General features: G+C 44.0%; 1 protein-coding gene across 2 annotated transcripts; it reads right to left on the bottom strand.

Moving 5' to 3' along the window:
- Positions 1-387: 387 nt before the first annotated feature.
- Positions 388-26016, bottom strand: LOC118373077 (synaptotagmin-10-like). 2 transcript variants are annotated; one of them, XM_052460462.1, is made up of 7 exons: positions 25740-26016; positions 23526-23928; positions 14683-15244; positions 6292-6412; positions 2775-2946; positions 1757-1886; positions 388-901 (listed from the first exon to the last, which is right to left on the bottom strand). In XM_052460462.1, exons 1-7 carry the CDS (start codon positions 25924-25926, stop codon positions 830-832), a joined length of 1647 nt encoding a protein of 548 aa, XP_052316422.1. In that variant the 5' UTR covers positions 25927-26016; the 3' UTR covers positions 388-829. The 2 variants fall into 2 exon arrangements, with proteins under 2 accessions (XP_052316422.1, XP_052316423.1); XM_052460463.1 differs by having other exon boundaries at positions 23526-23845; positions 25740-25937.

Below are 26016 nucleotides of genomic sequence, written 5' to 3'. Positions count from 1 at the left end.
CAATGGCAAGTTGTTTTAGGTAATCCAAGTTTATTATTTTAAAAGACTAACTGATCATTAGTCAGAATAGAAAGAGGAGTGGGAGGACCCGGTGCACAACTGAGCAAGAGGACAAGTACATTAGAGTGTCTAGTTTGAGCAACCGACACCTCACAAGTCCTCAACTGGCAGCTTCATTAAATAGTATCCGCAAAACACCAGTCTCAACGTCAACAGTGAAGAGGAGACTCTGGGATGCTGGCCTTCTAGGCAGAGTTGCTAATAAAAAGCCATATCTCAGACTGGCCAATAAAAATAACACATTAAAGATGGGCAAAAGGACAGAGACACTGGACAGAGCAACTCTGCCTAGAAGGCCAGCATCCCAGAGTCACCTCTTCACTGTTGATGTTGAGACTGGTGTTTTTCAGGCACTATTTAATGAAGCCTTTTTTCAATGATAAACTTAGATTAGCTAACACAATGTGCCATTGTAACACAGGAGTGAGTGGTGGTTGCTGATAATGGGCCTCTGTACGCCTATGTAGATCTTCCATTAAAAATCTGCCGTTTCCAGCTACAATAGTCATTTACAACATTAACAATGTCTACACTGTATTTCTGATAAATTTGATGTTATTTTAATGGACAAAAAAAAAGTGCTTACCTTTTAAAAACAAGGACATTTCTAAGTGACCCCAAACTTGAATGGTAATGTATAATGCTGTCATCTGGATGAGTCGGACATTGGCACTGGACATTTCTGTATTTAAGTGATAGATTTGTGGTTACTACAGCTGTACACATCTACTTAATCTGCTATCAGATCATATGGTTCTATTCGCATTTCCTATGGAGTTTGTGGAGGTTTGGGGGAAGGACAGGACCCCTGGCTCTCAAAGCTTGTCGCTCTTCCTGGCCACTGTGGACAAAACAGACAATTAACAAGGGTTAGTTCAACAAGAGTTGGCTCGGTCTCCAAGACTGCTATTGGTTTGTGTTTTAATATCAATTTTCTAAAGTACCTGGATTCAAGAAAGCATTAACAATAGATTTGTATCCTACAGGTATTTTCAATTTAGAGGAACGCCATGTTATAGGGTGAGTACTCCTCCAGTTCTTGTTTCTTTGTTCAAGCTAAATAGAATTACAAGGCTCTTTGTTTAATGCACAACCACAAGGTGAAGTCTTTTCCCTATGCAACCGATGGGTCTAAATTCAACTACTCGTCTGTCAATAAGTATTTCTCCGGATAATAAAGATTGGAATGTTTCATGCATTTGTCAAGGATATCGTCTTGTGTTCATAGACTGTTTATAGATTGTGCTTTTAAAACTTCCATTCTTTACTACTTCTGAAGAGCAATGAAAAGGGATGGCCCACCACTATAATATGTGGTCCCCAGTTATGGGAACACAACGTAAATAATTAAGCTAGTGCCCCCATCCAACCATCCTGGGTGGATATCAAGGCACCAACTCTCCAATTACTTTAAATGCTTCTAGTTCAAACTAGCCCTTAAGTTTCTAGAATCAAATTGGTCTTTGTTCTAGTACAGACAACATCCTTGCGTCTTTGTCATGCTGCACTATTACACATTTCTGTTGAAATTGACAGGGTTATTTCCATAAGCACTATGATTGGCTGCAAAACCTCTGGCTTTATCTGCTCTCTCAGAAAACCAGAGTGATGCAGCGAAGCATTGTGGGAGCTCTGGAAAGTCCTGCAATTGACTTGCACCTCTTACTTTGAAGGAAAAAAACGAACAGTCCTCTACCTCTCCCAGGGCATGCCAGTGAGTAATGGGCTTGCGTGGGTAGGCCAGCATCTCGTTCCAGTGGTACCTCCCCAGGCCCTCAGCATCTGGCCCCGTCCGACACACACCTATCACCTCGTTGTGGCCCACCCTGTGGACATTACACACACACACACACACAATATCTTGAGTGCACAAAAAAATATGAGTGCTAGTTTGATGAAATAATTCTGGTAATTACAGTGAATTATGTGGCTCCTGAGCATTCTGGTAAGTGGTCATGATTATATTGTCTAGCGACGCTTGCAGGATTTGAGTGAAAAGTTCTGTTGATGAAGTTCAAGTTCAACTCAAAGTTAGAACCTTACTCCTTCCTCCTTTGATGCAAATGTTTTAAAAAATGCTCCTGTTTGTTGACTATATACACTGAGTATACCAAACATTAAGAACACCTTCATATTGAGTTGCAACCCCACTCGTTTGCACTCAGAACAGCCTCAAATCGTCAGGGCATGGACTCGACAAGGTGTCAAAAGCGTTCCACAGGCATGCTGGCCCATGTTCACTTCAATGTTTCTCACAGTTGTGTCAAGTTGACTGGATGTCCTTTGGGTGGAGGACCATTCTTGATACACAGGAAACTGTTAAGTGTGACAAACCCAGCAGCATTGCAGTTCTTAAAACAAACCGGTGCGCCTGGCACCTATTACCATACCCTGTTCAAAGGCCCTTAAATATTTTGTCTTGCCCATTCAGCTTTTGAATGGCACACATACACAATCCATGTCTCAATTGTCTCAAGGCTTAAAAATCCTTCTTTAACATGTCTCTCCCCTTCATCTACACTGAAGTGGATTTGACAAGTGACATCAATAAGATATCATATATTTCACCTGGATTCACCTGATCAGTCTATGTGATGGAAAGACCAGGTGGTGTTAATGTTTTATATACTCAGTGTACGTGTGTGGTGTACAAGCATGCTTATGACCACCATATGTGTTGAATTGTGGGTGTTGCGTTGTATGGTTTCACTCACCGGTCATAGTCCATCACCATGATGGACAGGCTGACCTGTTCCACGTTCTCTGGGGGGATGTCAAAGATGATGGCCTCGTTGTACACCGGGTTCAGTGTGCTTTTCTTGGTGGTGGTTTTCCGCTTCTTCAGCCTCCGTCCGTCACAGAGCAGGGAAACCTTTACATAGGGATCTGTGTGCCACAAATAACATCTCCATGAAGTCAGTCGTGTAGATTGCAGGTAATGGCAACCAGTGGGGTGTATTCATGGATGCCAAGGGAAGCCAGGCTTCCCCAAATATTTGACCAATATATATATATATTGTAACGACCGTGGGTTTGTAAGCGCGGAAATCGACCCTGCCGCACGAGCATGCTTCTGCGGCACAGTCGATAGCGCGCCGGACCTCGGGCTAGGAGGTTGAGGGTTCGAGACCTGCTCCCTGCCTGTTTCATTACAATATATATATACATTGCTCAAAAAAATAAAGGGAACACTAAAATAACACATCCTAGATCTGAATGAATGAAATTAACTTATTAAATACTTTTTTCTTTACATAGTTTAATGTGCTGACAACAAAATCACACAAAAATGATCAATGGAAATCAAATTTATCAACCCATGGAGGTCTGGATTTGGAATCAGACTCAAAATTAAAGTGGAAAACCACACTTCAGGCTGATCCAACTTTGATGTAATGTCCTTAAAACAAGTCAAAATGAGGCTCAGTAGTGTGTGTGGCCTCCACGTGCCTGTATGACCTCCCTACAATGCCTGGGCATGCTCCTGATGAGGTGGCGAATGGTCTCCTGAGGGAACTCCTCCCAGACCTGGACTAAAGCATCCGCCAACTCCTGGACAGTCTGTGGTGCAACGTGGCGTTGGTGGATGGAGCGAGACATGATGTCCCAGATGTGCTCAATTGGATTCAGGTCTGGGGAACGGGCGGGCCAGTCCATAGCATCAATGCCTTCCTCTTGCAGGAACTGCTGACACACTCCAGCCACATGAGGTCTAGCATGGTCTTGCATTAGGAGGAACCCAGGGCCAACCGCACCAGCATATGGTCTCACAAGGGGTCTGAGGATCTCATCTCGGTACCTAATGGCAGTCAGGCTACCTCTGGCGAGCACATGGAGGGCTGTGCGGCCCCCCAAAGAAATGTCACCCCACACCATGCCTGACCCACCGCCAAACCGGTCATGCTGGAGGATGTTGCAGGCAGCAGAACATTCTCCACGGCGTCTCCAGACTCACGCCTGTCACATGTGCTCATTGTGAACCTGCTTTCATCTGTGAAGAGCACAGGGCGCCAGTGGCGAATTTGCCAATCTTGGTGTTCTCTGGCAAATGCCAAACGTCCTGCATGGTGTTGGGCTGTAAGCACAACCCCCACCTGTGGACGTCGGGCCATCATACCACCCTCATGGAGTCTGTTTCTGACCATTTGAGCAGACACATGCACATTTGTGGCCTGCTGTAGGTCATTTTGCAGGGCTCTGGCAGTGCTTCTCCTGCTCCTCCTTGCACAAAGACGGAGGTAGCAGTCCTGCTGCTGGGTTGTTGCCCTCCTACGGCCTCCTCCACGTCTCCTGATGTACTGGCCTGTCTCCTGGTAGCGCCTCCATGCTCTGGACACTACGCTGACAGACACAGCAAACCTTCTTGCCACAGCTCGCATTGATGTGCCATCCTGGATGAGCTGCACTACCTGAGCCACTTGTGTGGGTTGTAGACTCCGTCTCATGCTACCACTAGAGTGAAAGCACTGCCAGCATTCAAAAGTGACCAAAACATCAGCCAGGAAGCATAGGAACTGAGAAGTGGCCTGTGGTCACCACCTGCAGAACCACTCCTTTATTGGGGGTGTCTTGCTAATTGCCTATAATTTCCACCTGTTGTCTATTCCATTTGCACAACAGCATGTGAAATTTATTGTCAATTAGTGTTGCTTCCTAAGTGGACAGTTTGATTTCACAGAAGTGTGATTGACTTGGAGTTACATTGTGTTGTTTAAGTGTTCCCTTTATTTTTTTGAGCAGTGTATATATATTTTTTTTCTTCTTCCGTCTCTCTCTCTCTGTGTTTTCATATTTTTCTGTCTGTCAATTCGCAAGTGGTTGAATCTCACTGGATAAATCATCTGAGATAGGAAAACAGAATCTCTCTGTCTCAGTATGTGTAGCCCATGTTTCTGATGCTGTCTTGACCAAAAGACTATAACATGTTGGGGAGATGGGGATTTGGACTCGGTACAGAACACTGATTATAAAGGCGATTTTGATCTAACTATAAATGAGTATGTTGTGCCACTGACCTGATACTATTGAAGTTCAATATGTAGCCTGGTAGGCTCCGGTTAACTAGCTAGCTAACTTAGCTGGCTCGTTGCTGCCAATGCTAGGAAGTTAGGCTAGCAAACATTTTAGCTAGGTAGCCTATGACAACAAAAAATTAAAAGTGTACTTTATGACAGATCCATAGACCATTTTGCCAACATGAAAGAGTGGAGGATGGCATTGGAGTTAGGGTTGCATATTTTCTCTGTATTTTTCAAATGTTCCATCCTGAGAATAAATGTTCCATCCTTCGGGGGTAAATCTCAGAAACAGGGTTCCTGCCAATAAACCCTAATTGGCGTTCAACTAGTCTACAAGTAGGGTGAGTCAAAATGTTTTGTTTAATTTGCTTACACACGTACACACACACAGACAGAAATACATACCATGGACTGCCACATGATATTTAGAAACATTGATTGGACTAAATTGTTTTTGGTTTCTTTAAGTTTGTTTTCAGTATATTAAACTAAGCATATATCACCTTGTTGATTTGATGATGTTTACATGTTTCAGTTGAAATGGTGCTGGAATACCGGAGGCAGGGCTCCCGTTGTCTTTGTGCTGACTTGCGGTAACTCCGTGGTTCTAAATCAGTAGTTGTTTCTTAACTGTCGAAAACATTAAATTGCTTGATCATGTTGTAGGTGATAACTGTTGGTTACATTCAATTTGCTTTGTGGACTTCACCGGACAGATGTTGCTCTCCGGTTTTATGACGACACTAACATATGTGTAGTTTAATTTTTTCCGCCACTGTGTGACTGTTGTCACGGCCTTCTTGAATATCATGGCGGCACATGAATGAATGGGGTATAGAGCAAACAATGCAATTATCACAACAGGTTGTAATATGGCTTTTTTTACTTGCCTGGCTTGCTCAGCGATTTTATCCATGCACAGCTACTGATGGCAACATTCAATTATTCAGTTTGGCTAAATTCAGTGTTCTTTTTTTGACAAGGTATCTTCTATTACAATTTCACCACAAACAATGACAACACATGAAAGAAGTATCTCCCTGCCTACTCTTATCTAAGGCACAGCATGTTGCCTCACGCAACTAAGCCTTCTGATTCGCTGCTTGCTCCTTTAGAGCTTTACAGTCGTCCCTCATTGTTAGTCAGAGAACCATCGTGTTTTAAAGTCCAGCCTAAATGGCTGCCAGTTTTGTATTGTTGTTGTGGTTGTTACCTGAGGAGCCAGTGATGTCCATGGCTTTGAGGTTCCGGCACTTGATGACGGTCAGGGTCATCCGTCCTGCTGTGGGCAGGTAGCATAGAGAGTACATGATCTCCCCCAGATCCACACTCTCCTGGAGAAAGACAAGGGGAACACTGCGTCAAGGAAAGGGCACTGTTGCTGTAGAATAACTCTTTTAGGAAAGCAATTAGCCCAAATTGCTTTCGACAAAGTATGAACACCCAGAGGTGTCCTCAACTGAGAGAGAACATATAGATTTTCTTACAATGGGTAATTCATCACGAAACTAGAACAAATCTAATTTGTAAGCATTACCAGCAGAGTGAATGTGTATTCAAAATGGTCGCCCTCGGCTAGTGATTTTGCAGGATGTACAAAAATATGAGTAAAATGAGGACTGTGATTGGTCACATTCAGGGTTTTAAAGCGCTACCAATGCTAATTTTAATTTGGGAGCACCAGTGCGCCTAGAAAAAAAATCTGCCAGATAATAATTGTTGTAATGATTAGGCTTCGTTGTTCCACGGTTTCCGAGTGCCCTAGATATTTGTGACCGTGTTCGTTGAACCATTACCACAGTGAAAACTGTTTGTCTAGCCCAAACCGTTCAAAAGTTTTGACCCATATTACCAGTGCTACATTCAATGATCTGGCATGCGTCGGCAACACCTGAGCAGATGAAAGGGCCCCATGTTGTGGGCCATTCTTAAACTACTCACGGGCTGTAAACACCTTGCTCAGTCATGTTACCTCATTAGCTAGCTAGCTAACAACCTGATATAAATGTCAAATATGTCAACAATCCTTCCTTCAAAGGACCAATTCTATGGATTATATTTAGTGAAAATCCTCAAAGTAATGGTATTGTTTGGTTGTAGTTTATTCTAGTTTATTTGTCACGGGCGCTGAATACAACAGGTGTAGACCTCACAGTGAAATGCTTACTTACAGGCTCTAACCAATGGGGCGAAAAAAAAGTTGTGTGTGTAGTTAAGTAAAGAAATATAACAGTAAAAAGACATTTGAAATAACAGTAGCAAGGCTATATACAGACATCTGTTAGTCAGGCTTATTGGGGTAGTATGTACATGTAGGTATCGTTAAAGTGACTATGCATATATGATGAACAGAGAGTAGCAGAAGTGTAAAAAGAGGGGTTGGCGGGTGGTTAGCCAATGTGCGGGAGGACTGGTTGGTCGGGCTAATTTAGGTAGTATGTACATGAATGTATAGTTAAAGTGACTATGCATATAAGATAAACAGAGAGTAGCAGCAGCGTAAAAGAGGCGTTGGGGGGGGGGGCACACAATGCAAATAGTGCGGGTAACCATTTGGTTACCTGTTCATCTCCTTAGTCTTGGTTACGTTGAGGGATAGGTTGTTATTCTGGCACCACCCGGCCAGGTCTCTGACCTCCTCCCTATAGGCTGTCTCGTCGTTGTCGGTGATCAGGCGTGATCACATAGGTGTTCATTTTGTCCAGGTGGGAAAGGACAGTGTGGAGTGCAATAGAGATTGCATCATCTGTGGATCTGTTTGGGTGGAATGCAAATGGGAGTGGGTCTAGGGTTTCTGGGATAATGGTGTTGATGTGAGCCATTACCAGCCTTTCAAAGCACTTCATGGCTACGGACTTGAGTGCTACAGGTCTGTAGTCATTTATGCAGGTTGCCTTTGTGTTCTTGGTCACAGGGACTATGGTGGTCTGCTTGAAGCATGTTGGTATTACAGACTCAATCAGGGACATGTTGCCAGTTGGTCATCACATGCCCGGAGCACACGTCCTGGTAATCCGTCTGGCCCCGCAGCCTTGTGTATGTTGACCTGTTTAAAGGTCTTACTCACGTCGGCTACGGAGAGCATGATCACACAGTCGTCAGGACTGTGTGATCATAGTTTAAAGTGGCTAGTGATACATGTATTACATAAAGATGGCAAGATGCAGTAGATGATATAGAGTACAGTATATACATATACATATGAGATGAGTAATGTAGGGTATGTAAACATTATATTAAGTGGCATTGTTTAAAGTGGCTCGTGATAGATTTTTTTACATCAATTTCCATTATCAATGTGAGCTGGAGTTGAGTCAGTATGTTGGCAGCAGCCACTCAATGTTAGTGGTGGCTGTTTAACAGTCTGATGGCCTTGAGATAGAAGCTGTTTTTCAGTCTCTCGGACCCTGCTTTAATGCACCTGTACTGATCTCTCCTTCTGCATGATAGCGGTGTGAACAGGCAGTGGTTCAGGTGGTTGTTGTCCTTGATGATCTTTATGGCCTTCCTGTGACATCGGGTGGTGTAGGTGTCCTGGAGGGCAGATAGTTTGCCCCCAGTGATGCGTTGTGCAGACCTCACTACCCTCTGGAGAGCCTTTCGGTTGTGGGCGGAGCAGTTGCCGTAAAAGTTCTGTAAAAGTTTGAGTGCTTTTGGTGACAAGCCGAATTTCTTCAGCCTCCTGGGAACAGGAACAATGGTGGCCCTCTTGAAGCATGTGGGAACAGCAGACTGGGATAAGGATTGATTGAATATGTCCGTAAACACACCAGCCAGCTGGTCTGCGCATGCTCTGAGGACACGGCTGGGGATGCCGTCTGGGCCTGGAGCGTTGCGACGGTTAACACGTAAAAGTTTTACTCACGTCGGCTGCAGTGAAGGAGAGTCCGCAGGTTTTGGTAGCGGGCCGTGTCAGTGGCACTGTATTGTCCTCAAAGCGAGCAAATAAGTTATTTAGTCTGTCTGGGAGCAAGACATCCTGGTCTGCGACGGGGCTGGTTTTCTTTTTGTAATCCGTGATTGACTGTAGACCCTGCCACATACCTCCTGTGTCTGAGCCGTTGAATTGAAACTCTATTTTGTCTCTATACTGACGCTTAGGTTGTTTGATTGCCTTGCGGAGGGAATAACTACACTGTTTGTATTCAGTCATGTTTCCGGTCACCTTGCCCTGGTTAAAAGCAGTGGTTCGCTCTTTCAGTTTCCCGCGAATGCTGCAATCAATCCACTGTTTCTGGTTTGGGAATGTTTTAATAGTTGCTGTGGGTACGACATCGCAGATGCACTTTCTAATGAACTCGCTCAACGAATCAGCGTATTCGTCAATGTTGTTGTTGAATGCAATGCGGAACATATCCCAATCCACGTGATCGAAGCGGTCTTTAAGCGTGGAATCAGATTGGTCGGACCAGCGCTGAACAGACCTGAGCGCTGGAGCTTCTTGTTTTAGTTTCTGTCTGTAGGTTGGAAGCAACAAAATGGAGTTGTGGTCAGGTTTTCTGAAAGGAGGGCGGGGGAGGGCCTTACATGCGGCGCTGAAGTTAGAATAACAATGATCCAGGGTTTTACCAGCCCTGGTTGCACAATCGATATGCTGATAGAATTTAGGGAGTCTCGTTTTCAGATTAGTCTTGTTAAAATCCCAAGCTAGAATGAATTCAGCCTCAGGATATGTGGTTTCCAGTTTACACAGAGTCAAATAAAGTTCGTTCAGGGCCATCGATGTGTCTGCTTGGGGGGGAATATATACGGCTGTGATTATAATCGAAGAGAATTCCCTTGGTAGATAATGCGGTCGACATTTGATTGTGAGGAATTCTAAGTCAGGTGAACAGAAGGAACTTGAATTCCTGTATGTTATGATCACACCACGTCTCGTTAATCATAAGGCATACCCCCATACAGCTCTACCCTTTAGCTCAGTGCAAATGTTGCCTGTAATCCAAGGCTTCTGATTGGGGTATGTACGTACAGTCACTGTGGGGACGACGTCCTCAATGCACTTATTGATAAAGCCAGTGATTGATGTGGTGTATTCCTCCATGTCATCGGAAGAATCCCGGGAAAATGTTCCAGTCTGTGATAGCAAAACAGTCCTGTAGTTTAGCATCTGCTTCATCTGACCATTTAATTTTATAGACTGTGTCACTGGTGCTTCCTGCTTTAATTTTTGCTTGTAAGCAGGAATCAGGAGGATAGAGTTGTGGTCGGATTTACCAAATGGAGGGCGAGGGAGAGCTTTGTACTCGTCTCTGTGTGTGGAGTACAGGTGATCTAGATTTTTTTTCCCTCTGGTTGCACATTTAACATGTTGATAGAGATTTGGTAGAACTGATTTAAGTTTCCCTGCAATAAAGTCTCCGGCTACTAGGAGAGCCGCCTCTGGGTGAGTGGTTTCCTGTTTGCTTATTTCCTTATACAGCTGACTGAGTGTGGTCTTAGTGCCAGCATCTGTCTGTGGTGGTAAATAAACAGCCACAAAAAGTATAGCTGAGAACTCTTTAGGCCTGCAATTTATCACAATATACTCTACTTCAGGCGAGCAAAATCTAGAGACTTCCTTAGATTTCGTGCATCAGCTGTTGTCTACAAATATGCAGAGACCGCCCCCTCTCGTCTTACCGGAGTGTGCTGTTCTATCTTGCCGGTGCAGCGTGTATCCCACTAGCTGAATATCCATGTCGTCATTCAGCCACGATTCCGTGAAACATAGGATATTACAGTTTTTAATGTCCCGTTGGTAGGATATTCGCGATCGTACCTCGTCTAGTTTGTTGTCCAATGATTGCACGTTGGTGAGTAATATTGACGGTAATGGCAGCTTTCCTAGTTGCCTTCTGTGGGTCCGGACGAGGCATCCACCTCAATACAATGTGTTTATGGATCAGTTTAGACTGGAGCACTACTGTAGTCTGAGCAAAGAGCCTCAGGTGGTCTGACTTGAAAGAGAAGAACATTACTCGATGTACTGACGTGGTGTGATTGTACTGATACCAAATCGGAGTCAATAAAAAGGCCCCTAAGGTGGCACTCCAGAGATAAGATTTGATTGGCCAACCAGCCAACAGGAGGACTGACTGGGAGGCATCTCACTCGTGCACAGATGTGTGTTTACATACACTCTTACAAAAAAGGGTTCCAAAAGGGTTCCTGGTTGAACCCTATTTGGTTCTAGGTAAAACTATTTTGGGTTCCATGTAAAACTCTCCGGGGAAAGGGTTCTACATATAACCCAGTAGGGTTTGACCTGGAACAAAAAGAGTTCTACCTGGTACCAAAAAAGGTTCTTCAAAGGGTTTATCCTATGGGGACAGCCAAATAACTGTTTTAGGTTCTAGACTAAGACTGTAGTTAGTGCTAAGACTGCAGAATGTCACCATATAAAAATAGAATAAGGGTGGCATAAGAGTTGCTCTCCATGGACAGAATCCTTACTTGAGATATGTTTGCGCGAAGTCTTCCAGTGTCATCAATGTATTGACATGCAGGAGTTTCACAATTACAATATAACATGTGAAACAGAGGATATCTTCCCAGTCCTAGAAGCTCTCACATACAGGCAATAGGACTTCCCAAACCCAGCTCCTCTGGCCATTCAGCAGATGTTCTGCACATCATAACAGAGCGTCAATACCCCCCCAGCCCTCCATCCATGGTGTGTTCCAAAGCACCACCCCCACCCACCTAACCATTGTGGGGTCCAACTGCCTTTGTGTCCCCTACTGTCAATCTCAGCATGGACACCCACACAAACAGCTGCAAGGTGGGAAAAACTCAACGTCTCATCAAACCGTGACCCTCATAGGCAGGTCACAGGTTGGTTTAGGCATTGACACCCCTCTCATTTCCCTGCCATATTTCTACCCATGCTATTGACACAAAAGGTCACATGCATAAAAAGACATCAATCTAGCCCAGGGAAATTCGGTTCTGAAATACAATACATACTAATCTTCAGCTGAATGTAATGTCATTTGTTGTGGCAAATTACTTTTCTGCAATTTTGCTTCCACATTAAATAGAAAATTGCTTGAAGTGTAAATACAGAGGGTTTTTCGAATTAGGCTAATTTCTTGTGTTTTTTCTGTTCATATGTAGTTGCATACTTTTTAGGTTGTTGTTGAGAATTCAAGGAAGGAGGCAACAAAGTACACAGTACTTTGATACACCAGAGCACATGATAGAGGTCTGTAACAGTTCATTGTTTGTCAGACAGTGATGAGTACAGTCACCGTAAATGATCATCTCCAAATACATTTCATAAAGGAAGACACTTTTAAAAGGACTCTCATTAATCTAAATTAAAAAAGGTGGATTGAAACACTGTCATAATAAAATGTATGGCAAACTGCATTTGCTATGAGTCAATATCCATTCAAACATCCTTATCCTCATTCCCCTCTGGACGGCAATTCAGGCAATTTAATTGCCTAGGGACAGTATCAACAAAATCAATGCTGGAAGGTGAGAGAAAATTATCCCAAGATGGACATAAATAACAACCGAATACCAGACAAAAGATATGTCTAACAATCAACAACAATGTTGGGAGACAAAATAGATCCTTGAATATTTACTATAATTGCTTAATTTTTCTTCTATCCTGTCGGCAAGCTTAAAAGAAGTCTCACATTATATTCAATAGCCGAGGTCAATTGTAGCTCTCATGTTCAACACTATCAACAACAGTCAAAGTAGCAGTGAACTTGATGTCTGTATGGATGCTCAAGCTTTTAAACGTGTCATTTCCTCACAGCACACAGTAAACATTATGTAACATAAACAGTATAAACTTCCTGGAGACAAACTACACGTTGAAGTAAACACCATGACTGTTGACATGGGCTAACTGCATTAATGACCAGCCTGTCCCCCTCCAATGGCTAAGAACCCAGTCTTTAAACCCACCTAAACCTGCCTTTCAAGTTAATCCACTCTTGTTCTGTTTTCCTTCCTGTTTGGCCCTGTCCGGGGGTGTCCTCGGATGGGGCCACAGTGTCTCCTGACCCCTCCTGTCTCAGCCTCCAGTATTTATGCTGCAGTAGTTTGTGTCGGGGGGCTAGGTTCAGTTTGTGATATCTGGAGTACTTCTCCTGTCCTATTCGGTGACCTGTGTGAATCGAAGTGTGCGTTCTCTAATTCTCTCCTCCTCTCTTTCTTTCTCTCTCTCGGAGGACCTGAGCCCTCGGACCATGCCCCAGGACTACCTGACACGATGACTCCTTGCTGTCCCCAGTCCACCTGGCCGTGCTGCTGCTCCAGTTTCAACTGTTCTGCCTTATTATTATTCAACCATGCTGGTCATTTATGAACATTTGAACATCTTGGCCATGTTCTGTTATAATCTCCACCCGGCACAGCCAGAAGAGGACTGGCCACCCCACATATGCTCTCTCTAATTCTCTCTTTCTTTCTCTCTCTCGGAGGACCTGAGCCCTAGGACCTGAGCCCTAGGACCATGCCCCAGGACTACCTGACATGATGACTCCTTGCTGTCCCCAGTCCACCTGACCGTGCTGCTGCTCCAGTTTCAACTGTTCTGCCTTATTATTATTTCGACCATGCTGCTCATTTATGAACATTTGAACAAACATCTTGGCCATGTTCTGTTATAATCTCCACCCGGCACAGCCAGAAGAGGACTGGCCACCCCACATAGCCTGGTTCCTCTCTAGGTTTCTTCCTAGGTTTTGGCCTTTCTAGGGAGTTTTTCCTAGCCACCGTGCTTCTACACCTGCATTGCTTGCTGTTTGGGGTTTTAGGCTGGGTTTCTGTACAGCACTTTGAGATATCAGCTGATGTACGAAGGGCTATATAAATACATTTGATTTGATTTTCCACAGTACACTGTTCAGAGATCAACTGATTAATTAACCATTAATCCATCTCCATGACCATCAGACACAATAAATACCAACCAAACAATAATATTCATAAACAGAAGCTGTTGAGTAAACAAACTGTGATAACGCTACCGAGGAGTAAGAGGAGTAAGTAGAGGAGTAAGTAAGTGGGAGGAGTAAGTAAGTGGGCTGAGATAAAACTGCACTATCATACCCAAGTATGTTAGTGAAGGGATAAAGGTGAGGAACAAAGGAGAATTGTGCCTGTGGCTATATTTAGGTCTACAGTGTGTACTTCAGTTTTCAGGGGTGTTGTGTGGGTGCTTGGATTCTAAATTCACTGCTCCTGGCAATGGGGTTATTCAACACATGCAACTTACCAGTCATGTAATACAGTGCGGATGATTCCAGGACTTAAAACCTCATCCAATCAAATAATAATAATTCACAGAGACTTGAAAATGGAGAGATCATTGTCAAGTGTTTCCCTAAAAAAGTCAGACCATGTGCAGTGCACGACCCCATCAGAAATGATGCTAATGTTAACTATGGCAGACTGACCACAGCTCCACCCTGAAATCTACTCCACCATCATTGAGTCATTTTTGAGTCATTTATCGGGTGCTTTTATCTAGAGCGACTAACAGTTACGACTTACAGAGCGATCAGTTGTTGAGATCACTGATCCAATGATCTCCACACATACTGATATCCTCCATGTACTACACCTATCTCAACTAGCTGAGGCCCAGCCCACTCACCGTGGTCGCAGCGTGAATGTCCTTCCACACCACTGCCTCCCTCGAGAGGTCGGAGAGCTCAAAGAGGTTGTCCACCACCACCTCGCCGATCATGTCGTGGCTGGTGAAGCGGTCAAAGTCGTAGACACTGAAGTGCAGTTTGCGGTTGCACAGCTGGTCGTACTCCACGGGGAAGCAGAAGGCCTCGTCGAACGTGGGGTTGAGCGTCTTGCGGTGGACACGCGTCTGGAACTTCTTCTGCCTCTCTGGCAGCAGGTAGATCTTGACGTAAGGGTCGGAGGTGCCAGTGAAGTCCTTGGCCGGCAGTTCCAGGGCCTTGAGGATCGTGACCACCAGCGCCTGTTCCTCGTAGTCGTAGAGCAGGGAGAAGCTCAGCTTACCGCACGTCTCCACCGGCTCGTGGGTCCCGTCCTCGGAGTCCACAGACTTCTGCTTGTAGAGCTCGGGCTTGATGCGGCCGATGCTTACGGTGGACGACTGGCGGATGGGGATCGTGTCCATGCTGAAGTCCACACTTGTCACGTTCATCTGGCGAGGCAGATGGCGGCGGAATGAATTGTGCCTGTTGAAAAAGGACATCAGTCATCTATGGTTCCTGGTACCTTTCAATCGGCAGGTTTCCATTGACCCAGGGTTATTAGACAAAAGCAATGTTGCAACAAAAACAACAACATTGAGACGTGTAATGGAAACAACAGCTATGGAAATGTACTAAAGATCGGCAACATTTTTATCTGTTTGACAGGGTGGATTTTTCTTAACTTTATTGCGACAAATGATAACGGAAACTGTGTTTTTTTAATAAATGAAGGTATGTGCGGCATGTGATGTCATCACAGAACTTTAAAACTTCACTCCACATTGCATTGTAAATGCATACTGCTGGCTAAATCTACCTTCATATATTCAAATGTTTCTTTGCAAGGACAAGGAGTGACTTTCAAGAATTCCTGAATTGCGTTGCCTTGTTTTTCTGGTTGGCTGGATGGAAGTATCACCATCCAATTATCTACATGAGTGCAAATTTCACCATGGCATGGACTTTGGCGATACATTGGCAAATGAGAATACGGCAAATATTAGTAATTTATTGCATGCTATTCATGCTTGCTTTTGCGGGCTACCTGAGACATGAAACAGGTAGGAGGGATGGCTACCTGAGACATGAAACAGGTAGGAGGGATGGCTACCTGAGACATGAAACAGGTAGGAGGGATGGCTACCTGAGACATGAAACAGGTAGGAGGGATGGCTACCTGAGACATGAAACAGGTAGGAGGGATGGCTACCTGAGACATGAAACAGATAGGTGGGATGGCTACCTGAGACATGAAACAGATAGGTGGGATGGCTACCTGAGACATGAAACAGGTAGGAGGGATGGCTACCTGAGACATGAAACAGATAGGTGGGATGGCTACCTTAGACATGAAACAGATAGGTGGGATGGCTACCTGAGACATGAAACAGATAGGTGGGATGGCTACCTGAGACATGAAACAGATAGGTGGGATGGCTACCTGAGACATGAAACAGATAGGTGGGATGGCTACCTGAGACATGAAACAGATAGGTGGGATGGCTACCTGAGACATGAAACAGATAGGTGGGATGGCTACCTGAGACATGAAACAGATAGGTGGGATGGCTACCTGAGACATGAAACAGATAGGTGGGATGGCTACCTGAGACATGAAACAGATAGGTGGGATGGCTACCTGAGACATGAAACAGATAGGTGGGATGGCTACCTGAGACATGAAACAGATAGGTGGGATGGCTACCTGAGACATGAAACAGATAGGTGGGATGGCTACCTGAGACATGAAACAGATAGGTGGGATGGCATACAAGCTGTCACCAACTTTCCTTCATGGATAATTTGAACACTTCAACCACTGGGGGGCAGATGTCATTAACTCCAGCTTTTTTATAAACACAAAACATTTCAATGGAAACGCCCCGTAGCAGGCAATTGTCTACTCTATTTTCTATGCAAACTTTTTAAATGTAGACAAAAAAAATCTAAGGAAACAGTTAAAGGAAACATAGCTAGTGATTCAGGAGAGAGAAGTTATTAAATCTTACTCTTATTGAAATGTTGGAAACCAACACCACCCATAAGACAAAAGATGCATGGTTGTGTGTGCGGCTGCAATTATTTTTTCATGTTGATGATACTAGTTTACTATTCTTCAGAAGTGTTTTTACAATTCCTTGTTTCTTCTTGTAATTATAGCATTACTGTTGATAGGAAAATGTTTGTTGTACATTTTTTTTATACTTTAATGTTGTTAAGCTATTCTCTCAGCATTAACGAGAAAGATGTTACCGGCTTTGGGTTTAAAGTGATGGGAGTTATTTTATGATTGAACACTTACGGAGGAGCTACGTGACTGAGTGAGTTTTTCACAGGACTTCTTTTGGAAAATAACATTACCTGAGATACCTTGAGCCCAGGTCCATCTACTGATAATAACTTACATACTTTTGAGCAAACCACTGCTCTGTACTTCTCCTGGTTGTCACTAGCAACTGATAACACCCCCCCCTACTGACGCCAATAAGGAGATCACATTAATCCGACACGGTTAGTATTGGTACAAATGATACAAATCTGGGAAAGACAACACATATGGGATATGAAAAAAACATCACGTTATATTCAAACCTCATATGAAGAGGTGCCTTGCATGTTCTAACACATTTTCTGGGACATAATAAGACACAATGTTCTTTGTGAAGGATACTTTGGGAGTCCTATTATTTCAGACAAGGGACATCAATTTACAACCTCCCATGATTCCTACAGCATTCAGCGAACGGCATCCAAGAGGATGAATAGTATACACTGGAAGAGTTGATAATGGAGGAGGCTGGCGGATTTCATCCACATTTGCCCACATATTCCTCCCTGTTGTGTCAGCCCTGACCCAGAATCAGTTTTATCAGGCCTGCCATCCCAACTCCAGTAAAGGCATTCTCTCTTTCTCTACCTCTCCCTACATACACTTCTTCACCAGAGCCACATTCATTATTTTCTTCCATAAGATAACCAATTTTATATCCTCCACTTTCTCAATCTTACAGGATCAGGGATGGGCTCTCAGTCTCAATACTCACATTGAGCATGTGTGGCTCAGTTGGTAGAGCATGGTGCTTGCAATGACAGGGTTGTGGGTTTGATTCCCAGGGGGGACTAGTATGAGGAACAAGTACAAGAATGTATCCATTCACTACTTTAAGTTGCTCTGGATAAGACAGTTAAGAACACGTTCTTATTTACAATGAAGGCCTACCCCAGCCAAACCCTAACCCGGACAGCACCCTATAGGACTCCCAATCATGGCCAGTTGTGATACAGCCTGGAATTGAACCAGGGTCTGTAGTGACGCCTCTAGTGCTGAGATAGAGTGCCTGAGATCGCTGCACCACTCGGGAGCCCCCCAAAATATGGTACTTCTCGCATGTCTCAGAGATCTCTGTTTCCGCCCGTAAAAAAGGAACCAATGAAAATCTCTCATAGTTGTTGTACAGTAATAAAACAGCATGACAAATCTCTAATCTCATACCACCTGGCGCTGTGCATGGATGGAACATATGATGATGTGATGTACTGTTCTGTAGCATTTCATCAGAGACGATTGGTGGAGGTATGTCTGAAAATCACAATTAGAGTAGACATTATGTACAAGACTCTCTCTCTCTCTCTCTCTCTCTCTCTCTCTCTCTCTCTCTCTCTCTCTCTCTCTCTCTCTCTCTCTCTCTCTCTCTCTCTCTCTCTCTCTCTCTCTCTCTCTCTCTCTCTCTCTCTCTCTCTCTCTCTCTCTCTCTCTCTCTCTCTCTCTCTCTCTCTCTCTCTCTCTCTCTCTCTCTCTCTCTCTCTCTCTCTCTCTCTCTCTCTCTCTCTCTCTCTCTCTCTCTCTCTCTCTCTCTCTCTCTCTCTCTCTCTGCCCTTGCCCTTGCCTTTGTTTAGAGTGTGTCTGCACAATGCATGAGCAGTGAATACTGATGTAGCTGTTGGAGAGGATCGATGTTAAAAGAATGTATCTGTTGCTCTTCTCCATGGTAATCACCCGCTCTGCAAGTCACATGTTTGCAAAGCCTCATAGATTTGCCCCGAAGGCCAGAGTGACACCAAGCGTCTCCTCCCATCTCGTCTGGAATGAATACGTTGTCCACGTCTCCTAAAATGGATGCTTCATGCAGTGTATCATCATCAAATGATTCCTAATTACTTGGGTGTACTATAGATGCAGTCCTTCCTTGTGTTGTGATTATGATGATTTGTATTGAAGATTTGTGCTTTAGATTCAGCCGAACTGATGCATATATATTTAGATATTCGTAGCCCTTTCCTGCAGTCAAATGACCTCGGGGCCTCATGGGTGGAATGTTATTACTATTTTTCATCATTTCATAATTAATAAACATTATCAAAAAAACAGCTGAAAATCTGGTGTTTCTATGTCAAACAGTTTTGTTATATTTCAGTCTTCAACAATGTGTATATATTAAGTGTAATATTGGGATGCAAACTCCAAATTGTATACATTTCAACTCTATATCTGACATGGTACAGTTGTCTTTTTTTAAGCCTATAACCATGTGTGTGAGGTGTACACTTTTGTTTCAAAGGAGATTTGTATTAGACTACCAAAAAACACTGTGTCCCCGATTTAGCCCACTGCAGTAAAATGTTAAGTGTCTTACTCAGAGCACTGGGAAACGTACTTTCAAGAGATATAAACAGTAACATGATGATTGACCTGCCATCAACTCTACTGATCATACGTTTCAATCATATAAAGTGCCTTGCAAAAGTATTCATCCCCCTTGGCGTTTTTCCTATTTTGTTGCATTATAACCTGTAATTTAAGTAGATTTTAATTTGGATTTCATGTAATGGACATACACAAAATAGTACACATTTTTGGAGTGAAATAAAAAAAATGACTTGTTTCAAAAAATTATAAAAAACTGAAAAGTGGTGCGTGCATATGTATTCACCCCCTTTGCTATGAAGCCCCAAAATAAGATCTGGCGCAACCAGTTACCTTCAGAAGTCACATAATTAGTTAAATAAAGTCCACCTGTGTGCAATCTGTCACATGATCTGTCACATGACCTCTATATATACACCTGTTCTGAAAGGCCCCAGAATCTGCAACACCACCAAGCAAGGGGCACCACCAAGAAAGCGGCACCATGAAGACCAAGTTGAGGGGACCAAGTTGTGGAGAAGTACAGATTAGGGTTGAGTTATAAAACATATTTGAAACCTTGAGCACCATTTAAATCTGTTATTAAAAATGGAAAGAATATGGCACTACAACAAACCTGCCAAGAGAGTGCCACCCAGCAAAACTCACGGACCAAGCAAGGAGGGCATTAATCAGAGAGGCAACAAAGAGACCAAAGATAACCCTGAAGGAGCTGCAAAGCACCATAGCGGAGATTGGAGTATCTGTCCAAAGGACCACTTTAAGCCATACACTCCACAGAGCTGGGCTTTATGGAAGAGTGGCCAGAAAAAAGCCATTGCTTAAAAAAAATAAGCAAACACATTTGGTGTTTGCCTAAAGGCATGTGGGAGGCTCCCCAAACATAGAGTAGGAACACTGGTCAGATGAGAATAAAATGTAGCTTTTTGGCCATCAAGGAAATTGCTAAGTCTGGCACAAACCCAACACCTATCATCACCGTGAGAACACCATCCCCACAGTGAAGCATGGTGGTGGCAGCATCATGCTGTGGGGATGTTTTTCATCAGCAGGGACTGGGAAACTGGTCAGAATTGAAGGAATGATGGATGGCGCTAAATACAGGGACATTCTTGAGGGAAACCTGTTTCAGTCTTCCAGAGATTTGAGACTGGGATGGCGGTTCACCTTCCAGCAGGACAATGGCCCTAAGCATACTGCTAAAGCAACACTCGAGTGGTTTAAGGGGAAACATTTAAATGTATTGGAATGGCCTAGCCAAAGTCCTGACCTGAATCCAATCGAGAATCTGTTGTATGACTTAAAGATTGCTGTACAACAGCGGAACTCATCCATCTTGAAGGAGCAGTTTTGCCTTGAAAAATGGGCAAAAATCCAAGTGGTTAGATGAGCCAAGCTTACAGAGACATACCCCAAGAGACTTGCAGCTGTAATTTCTGCAAAAGGTGTCTCTACAAAGTATTGACTTTGGGGGGGTGAATAGTTATGCACCCTCAAGTTTTCCGTTTTTTTGTGTTATTTCTTGTTTACTTCACAATAAAAAAAATATGTTGCATCTTCAAAGTGGTAGGCATGCTGTGTACATCAAATGATTCCATTTCCCCCAAAAAATACATTTTAATTCCAGGTTGTAAGGCAACAAAATGGGAAAAATGCCAATGGGGGTGAATACTTTCGCATGGCACTGTACAACAAGTCCTCCCCTTCTATGAATCTTTCCTTATGTTATTTTTTCCCCTAGATGAAAAGCTTGCAAAAACATCTGAGGGAGATTCAACCCTAAAAGTGATGAGACACTACAGTGGGGCAAAAAAGTATTTAGTCAGCCACCAATTGTCCATGTTCTCCCACTTAAAAAGATGAGAGAGGTCTGTAATTTTCATCATAGGTACACTTCAACTATGACAGACAAAATGAGAAAAAAATATCCAGAAAATCACATTGTAGGATTTAATGAATTTATTTGCAAATTATGGTGAAAAATAAATATTTGGTCACCTACAAACAAGCAAGATTTCTGGCTCTCACAGACCGACCTGTAACTTATTCTTTAAGAGGCTCCTCTGTTCTCCACTCGTTACCTGTATTAATGGCACCTGTTTGAACTTGTTATCAGTATAAAAGACACCTGTCCACAACCTCAAACAGTCACACTCCAAACTCCACTATGGCCAAGACCAAAGAGCTGTCAAAGGCCACCAGAAACAAAATTGTAGACCTGCACCAGGCTGGGAAGACTGAATCTGCAATAGGTAAGCAGCTTGGTTTGAAGAAACCAACTGTGGGAGCAATTATTAGGAAATGGAAGACATATACAAGACCACTGATAATCTCCCTCGATCTGGGGTTCCATGCAAGATCTCACCCCGTGGGGTCAAAATAATCACAAGAACGGTGAGCAAAAATCCCAGAACCCCACGGGGGACCTAGTGAATGACCTGCAGAGAGCTGGGACCAAAGTAACAAAGCCTACCATCAGTAACACACTACGCCGCCAGGGACTCAAATCCTGCAGTGCCAGACGTGTCCCCCTGCTTAAGCCAGTACATGTCCAGGCCCGTCTGAAGTTTGCTAGAGAGCATTTGGATGATCCAGAAGAAGATTGGGAGAATGTCATATGGTCAGATGAAACCAAAATAGAACTTTTTGGTAAAAACTCAACTCGTCGTGTTTGGAGGACAAAGAATGCTGAGTTGCATCCAAAGAACACCATACCTACTGTAAAGCATGGGGGTGGAAACATCATGCTTTGTGGCTGTTTTTCTGCAAAGGGACCAGGAGGACTGATCCGTGTAAAGGAAAGAATGAATGGGGCCATGTATCGTGAGATTTTGAGTGAAAACCTCCCTCCATCAGCAAGGGCATTGAAGATGAAACGTGGCTGGGTCTTTCAGCATGACAATGATCCCAAACATACCGCCCGGGCAACGAAGGAGTGGCTTCGTAAGAAGCATTTCAAGGTCCTGGAGTGGCCGAGGCAGTCTCCAGATCTCAACCCCATAGAACATCTTTGGAGGGAGTTGAAAGTCTGTGTTGCCCAGCAATAGCCCCAAAACATCACTGCTCTAGAGGAGAAATTCTAATTTTGTCTGTCATAGTTGAAGTGTACCTATGATGAAAATTACAGGCCTCTCTCATCTTTTTAAGTGGGAGAACTTGCACAATTGGTGGCTGACTAAATACTTTTTTCCCCCACTGTATTTAATTAGCTCTGTCTGCCCCCTTCGTCAGTGTGTAATTCATGAAAAGTGCCAGGCTCGATAAATTGCATCAACGTTCCTAATGCCAAACTAAAGCAAGTGTCAATAATGGCTTCCTGCAGGAGATGGAGTGCAGCTGCTCAGTGGGTCTCGGTAGGACGAGTGCCTCGCAGCACGTCAGTTCTCAACCTGCGGTGGCGCTAATTACAGACGCGCTCGTTTAAACACAGTCCCCGAAAACAAAGACGAGGAGCTGATTGTTTCATTACCGGGGTCGCTTACCGCTGTTGCCATGGCAGCGTGACTCACGCCCGCCCAACACAAGACGTGGCCTGGGGTGATTACAGGGTTTTTGTGTGTGTGAGGAGCAAGGGGGCGTGTTGTCGCCCCGTTGATGAGCACTATGGGAGAACTGGACGCTACTGAGCGTCCAGTTCGCAGTTATTGTGCCATTTTAAGGTAATTCGTCACAAATTCTCCTGAACTGTCTTGACATTTGTCATGGCTATACTTGATGTGTACAGATCAAGTGTCATCATTTGCTACTTTATGCCACCTGTCACTTGCTTGAAAGCATCATGTACATAACCTTCACTCACAGGAGGTTGGTGGCACCTTAATTGGGGAGGACGGGTTTGTAGTAATGGCTGGAGCGGGATAAGTGGAATAGTATCAAATATATCAAACAAATGGTTTCCATTACATTTGCTCAGTTCCAGCCATTATTATGAGCCGTCCTCCCCTGAGCAGCCTCCACTGCCTTCACTATAGGTGTGCACAGCTCTGCATGCATATCACACAACATAACACAGAAATCCTTGGACCCAGTGCAACCAAAAATGTACACCAACAGAATGTTAAGACCTAGAAACAGGAAAGTGACAGGGACACTACTCTGGGAGAAGTCCAATAATGTTACCTGGAGGACGAGGTGGGGTCGGTGGTCTGCCTCTGAATCTTGGCCTGCTGGCCCAGCCTCTCCCTGAGAGCCGTCTGCACCTCAGCAGGGATGTCTGGGGATGTCTGGCTGATCTTCATGGCCGCCTCTAGCAGCTTCACGGAGCTGCAACGCCCGTTCACCTTCACCACTGGCACAGGCTTCATCTCCTCCATTGGTGCCACCTTGTGGAGGGGTGTGACGGGCAGAGGGGCTGGCGGAGGGGCCTCAGGGAGCCCGACACGGGGGCCATTGTCGACGTGGGACGAGAGGGCCTTGCTCCTCCAGATGGGCCAGCACAGCTTCCAAAAGACAAAGAGAGAGACTACCAACAGGGCGAGTCCACAGAAACCCACGACAACAGCAAGGAGACTGATAGAGATGTCTACGAGCGACCACAGGGATCAACAGTGACAGATAGAGGGAGAGAGAGGACGGGCAAGCGATGGACGGAGCGTGACAGACAAACATGGAAGAGAAAAAAGAGAAGAGAAAAAGCAAGCTGTAAAAGAGGAGGCTGCAAATGCCCTCGTTTGGTAAAGATCAGAGGAAGTTAGAAAGTCATACAGCGTCATTGCAAGACATTCACATGGACAGGAAAGACAAATAGCTCTTCGTGGCCATATTTGATCAAGTTGACAAATCAACTTTCAGAAACCACAATCCCTTCTTCTGCAACTATATATAATGGTTCAAGGCTTTATGCACAAACCAAGATGTACCACAGGCTATAATACAAAATGCATGATGCATTCCATTGTGTGCATGTTACACAATTGTATGGTTTCTTATAAATAAAGTTGGACAGTATACGCCTGTGTGTGGATTGCAATGTGCAGGAGATATGTCCTTTCTCACTGATATCACTGCATGACGTCATGTTCTTAGCTGTGTTCTGTCTCCGTGTTATTCCCTCTCCTGTTGCTCATTCACTCTCACAAGGACACTTATGCTTTGTGGTGCACCATCTCAAAGCCAAAGCCTACATGAAAACAAGAATCCAGATCTATAGGCAACAATCAGTCCACTTTATATGACGTGACACTAAAACCATGTATTTCTTTTTCAGGCTAATAACTTTTAACAGGCATGCTCGACTGCTGAGATTTACAGTTCATTTGAATTTGTTTGCAAATGTAAGTGTAGTTATGGAAATTACACAAGCTCTGTAGGCCTCGGCAGTTATCACTTCAAGTAATATAAGCCATGATGTAACTGTGTTGTAATTATCACGGATTTCACGCCATTTAGTTTAGAAGAGCAACTATCTACTGCAATAAATGCAATCTCGCTGATTGATTGATTGACTGACAGACTGACTGACGGACCAATTGAATTTCCATCTGTTAGGCTTTTACTCAAAATCAGAGACATTATTGCATCAGAAACAACACTGCTACCTCACACCAACCCAGAGGGAATAATAATGACATGTTATGATATAGCTTATTATTTATGGTAAACTCTACAAAAAAACACATGTAGAATTTAGAACTGTTTCAACATCTTATCCAAGCCTTACCATAAAATTAAAAGGCTACAACATAACTTTCACCAAATCAATGAGAGAGACATTATCAAGCAAACAAATGGGTTTATTTGACAGAAGGGGATCTATGTTTAGAACACGAACTGGTAGCCAACAGTATGACTAATTTCAGACATGCCGGTCAGTTGGCGCATGGTGGAGTGAATGAATGCAAGATCACTGAGAACACATCTCCTCTTTCAACAAGCTATCAGTCACACACAATCAGACTATCACACCATCAGATAGCACACGCCAGAACCAAGCACAATGACATGGGAAAACGAGCATACGCTGATGCTGCAACGGGTGCAGTCTTTTCCCTTTGCACACAGATGTGTCACCTGTTGAGCGTAGCTCAAAGCGACATGAGGACACAGCACAACCTCCAGGATTATTCAACATTTTAAACATGTTTTCCCCTAGAAGTTATTCTAGTCCTATACTTAGTCGCGCATTTTATATGATTATATTGCAGCGCTTCAAGGGGAAAGTTGAGTAGGCTGAAGTTGAACTTAACACTGTTCAACTCATCATTCTCACACAACCTTGTGCACCAGGTTGACGCCAGAGAAACCAAACCATGACACAATAGAAGGATGCAAGCTTTAAGGAGAGGGATAGGAAGAAAACGTTGCTTTTGACCTATTTACCTGCGCTCCCTTTACCTTGTATGTTGCTCTCCAAGGGAAATATAGCCGAGCATTTCTCCCCATCTACATGCCCCGCTAGACAGAGCTCCGTGACGATCTGAAGGGCCTTTTGGCACAAGCTGAAGTTGTCCTCCGTTCGGACACTCATGTCTCTTCTGTTAAGCCATTGCACGCTGGAGGAGCCGGGAGGGCGGTGATTCATTTGGCCACCTTGCGCGCCGCTGAGTGCAGCCTCTCCGCGCCAAAGATCAGAGCGCACGAGGCGTCCACATCCATATCCACTGCGCAATGC

This window comes from Oncorhynchus keta, chromosome 13 (genome assembly GCF_023373465.1).
Source record: "Oncorhynchus keta strain PuntledgeMale-10-30-2019 chromosome 13, Oket_V2, whole genome shotgun sequence".
Classification (NCBI taxonomy): Eukaryota; Metazoa; Chordata; class Actinopteri; order Salmoniformes; family Salmonidae; genus Oncorhynchus; species Oncorhynchus keta.
This window is presented reverse-complemented; position numbering and strand designations above follow the sequence as displayed.